The sequence below is a fragment of the Otolemur garnettii genome, unplaced genomic scaffold (assembly GCF_000181295.1).
Source record: "Otolemur garnettii isolate 467f Iridium unplaced genomic scaffold, OtoGar3 scaffold00037, whole genome shotgun sequence".
Taxonomy (NCBI): Eukaryota; Metazoa; Chordata; class Mammalia; order Primates; family Galagidae; genus Otolemur; species Otolemur garnettii.
The window spans coordinates 5581886-5585688 of NW_003852432.1; the positions used below are offsets into that span (position 1 = coordinate 5581886).

Genomic DNA, 3803 nt, shown 5'->3' on the forward strand with positions numbered 1-3803 from the left:
AAGCAACAGTTTTGAACCAAAAGCCACCAACTCCAAATAATAAAAGAAGCTAAGTGGTGAGGAGCAGTGAATGCTGTAGCTATGCCAACAGAAAATTACTGTGAGAGGGCAGCCTGGCTAACTTCCCATACTCATGTAAATAACATATTGTCAGATATTCTACATTTAGGTAAAAAAATAATTTCCAAAGATGATGGGTCAGCTTGACAGGAAGCTGGGTTGTGTCAATGCCGCTTACTATCCTCAAAACAAATTCACTGTTAGGAACTATGTTAACACTTTATCTTTTTCAGTGTTATTAGGAATAGGAGATATTCCAAAGGTATAATATTTTTGGTAGTGAAGATGGTGGAAGTAGAATCAGATCTTTTTCTTTTCTTCCTGAGAGAGAAAAATGGACACATTTGACTGCTAGCAATAGCAAATCTGTAGCACACCTGAGATATTGGGGGAAATGTTTACCTCACTAGCTTCTTTAGTATCTTGAGTTATATACAAAGCAATTTCTGATTAACTACTTTGAATTATATGGAAACCTTCTGACTTGACAAGCACAGGGAACACTTGGCTGTGCTGGGCTCACAGGGTGGTGGTACGTGATCCATGTATGCGGATTTCCATTTCTAAGATTCCTAGAGTCACAGCAGTCACCAACCACCCAGGTGCTAACTTAATAAGTACCAGATCCAGGAGTCCAGCATTGACCTCTGAATACCCTCCAAGTTCTCACAGGATAAAGTACTGATGCTTGTGTCAAGACTGCTGGAAAAGTGACCATTACACAGGACAGTCAGGCAGGGGAGTAAGGGACAAACAGAAGGGGCAGCAGCACACAGCATTCTAGACACTTGAGAGTAGCTTTACTCAACTTCTCTTTTCTAACAAAATGTTAAGTGTTCTGGAATGTTTTCTCTTTTCCTACCTTCTTTCCTACATTCCCCGCTTTCCTCTTCCCATTCTTGAATTTTCCCCTTTCATCTCTCAGAGAACCCAAAATAAAAATATGGTGAGGTGTGGTCAGGAGAATAGCATTCCTCTGGCCTTGGTGGAGGGCATGACCACTGTGTCTTGGCCTCAATGCTGAGATGCTATTTTTGCTCCTCTGATTTTGCTAGAGGAGATTTCCTCTTTTGGAATTTGCTTTGCTTCTAAGTTTATGAGAATTCAGGTTCTCACCTTGTGGGTCACAGTTCAATCTCCATCTATTCAGTTGGTTATTTATTTCATGATACTGGAAGAATAATTATTAATGTTGTGGTTAATAATAAACAATGCCAATTTAAGTGTTTAGGGACTTGAGAATGAATAGTCTCTTTTGGAGATTATTCTACCCTAGTTAAATATTGTACCCTGTATTTTAGGAAATGAAAATAAACCTGATATAGTTAAATTGATGTGAACCCAGAAATTTCACTACATACATTATTTATGTGAATCAAGAAGATTCATCACCTGAAGAAACAGAGAGGTGAGCAGAAGAAATTGAAAATGTTAAAAAGCACCAATGTTCTTTTCCCTTCTTTCTTTGGGATGCCAGGCCATCTCCCATACTTTTCTCTTTCCCACCCTTTCTCTCTTTCTAAGGTAAAATAAACCTATACTTTTATTTCTTTTTTTTTTTTTAGAGACAGAGTCTCACTTCATCACCCTTGGTAGAGTGCTGTGGCATCACAGCTCACAGCAACCTCCAACTCCTGGGCTTAGGTGATTCTCTTGCCTCAGCCTCCCGAGTAGCCAGGAATGCAGGTGCCCACCACAATGCCTGGCTATTTTTTGTTGAAGTTTGGCCAGGGCCAGGTTTGAACCCACCACCCTCAGTATATGGGACTGGCACACTACCCACTGAGCCACAGGTGCTGCCCAAACCTGTACTTTTAGATCCTGTAAAATAAAATAAAATAAAATAAAATGCACCAAGGTAAATGACTACTGGATGCTAGTTGGAGGGAAAAAAATCACCTTTGTTTTAATAGTATCCAAAGACAATCCCCATCTTCATACATGCTCATGTGCTCACATGCACATACACACACCCCTTGGATGATGCCAATGATGCGTCCATCTGCAGATTCCCTGATAATTATGTATTCACTATCAGCACAGTAGTACCAACTACAGCCTGCAAAGGTCATAAAGTGGAGAACTTATATAAGACTATATGATTACTTTTTATTTACCACTGCAAAAGCCAGTCCAAGAAATATACAGAAAAGGGGTCCAAGAAATAATACATAGAACTTTGCTTTCACACAACAGAAATAATTTTTCATACTTTTGCAGGGGCCTGCCTCAATATATTATGAGAAGCTCCCCCCCAATCCAACTGTATCAGAAAACCTTTCCCTTTCACACTGCCATGCACTGAAATCCCTCCTATGGAAGTTGCTATTTTAATTTACACACTGCAATGTACTTCCTTAGAAAGGGCAGTGGAGGCAGCCAGTGGAGATGTGTTCAAGGCCCCATTACAGAGTGGCAAGTGCTCCTGTTAAGAGGACAGCACAAGGGGCAAAGGGCCCTCACTGTGGGCAAAGGTGGCACAGAAATACTTCACAATTCTGCCTTTTCCTGGATGTGTCCAGGAAAGAAACGTTTACCTTTCAAAAACCACGTGAGCAAATGGTTTTGATTTCTCCCAAACAGCCTTGGGCTTATCTCTCCATGTTAATTGTGACAGTAAAACAATAAAAAAATTAGATTTAATTTTAACTGATGTTAGTCTAGGGCAGTGAATGAAAATGATGGGCTGGAAAAATATTAATCCAGGTTGGTTATTTAACATCTACCTAATGTTGAGGAGGACACTATCAAAGACGCCTTCTTCGGGACAATGAAACTTCTCAGTTATATTTTGGTTTATCGCCGGCTTCTCCTCGTGGTTTTCGCTCTGTTGGTTTTACTGCCTCTGCCTATCGTTCTCCACACCAAGGTAAGTGAAACCGGAGGACACACCAGAGGATTTTCTGATTTTCAATTAATTTAATGGTGTTTTATTTTTGCCGTTTAACTGCCTGGCTCACAGCTGAATGAGCATTGACACTTTGTGCCTGAAGTCAGGGTGTTTTGTTCTGAAGCAGAGAACCTGGTTCATGTTTTGTTCTGTTGTCTTGTTTTTCTAATGGTTAGTGTTGGTTGATTTTTGGTATGATTAAAAATAGTTGTATAGAATATCCAATCAGAGTTTTCCTTTGACTGTCCACTAGACAAGAGGAAGAACAACGAAGTACAGTCCTTGAGATTTTCAGCGCGAGTTGCCAAACTCTGGGAGCACGCTGAGGGGGGGGGATAATCTCTTCCCCTGAAACCAGGCAGTGATGTGATCCTGGGGAAAAGGGGCAGAGGAACTGGGGGAGCCCTGGGTTCTAACACAGACTAATTCACTTGTCAGCTCTGCCCCTTGGTCAAAGAATTTCCTGGAAATGTAGTTTCTTCATAGGCTAAGATGACACTGAAAGCATAAAGTAATTTTCTTTGTTTAGTCAGAAAATCTAGTAAATCATGTTCTTATAATTTCGGATTTTATTTCATTCTGGTGTACGTGTATGCATTTTTCTATTTGCTTTTAAGAGTAGTTAATCTGTTAAGTCCAGAATAATAAACTAAATGCATTTTTCAATCCTTCAGTAAGATGATTTGAATCAACATTTAGTGAGCACCTTCTCTGTGCCAGGCACAAGCGTTCCTTAGTGGTAAAAGAGCAGGCTTTGGAGCCAGGTTCTCTGCTTCAGGTCCCAGATTTACTATTTATTAGCTGTGTGATGTGGGCAAATTACTTAACCTCTGTGCTTCTGGTTTTTTTTTTT

General features: G+C 40.2%; 1 protein-coding gene across 1 annotated transcript in view; it reads left to right on the plus strand.

The window, feature by feature from the left end:
- Positions 1 to 2830: 2830 nt before the first annotated feature.
- The window catches only part of SLC13A1 (solute carrier family 13 member 1), an 85821-nt gene continuing 84848 nt past the window's right edge, over positions 2831 to 3803 (plus strand). The window contains exon 1 of the mRNA XM_003789819.1: positions 2831 to 2929. Coding sequence (XP_003789867.1) covers positions 2831 to 2929 — 99 coding nt within the window. The remainder of the gene's footprint in view (positions 2930 to 3803) is intronic.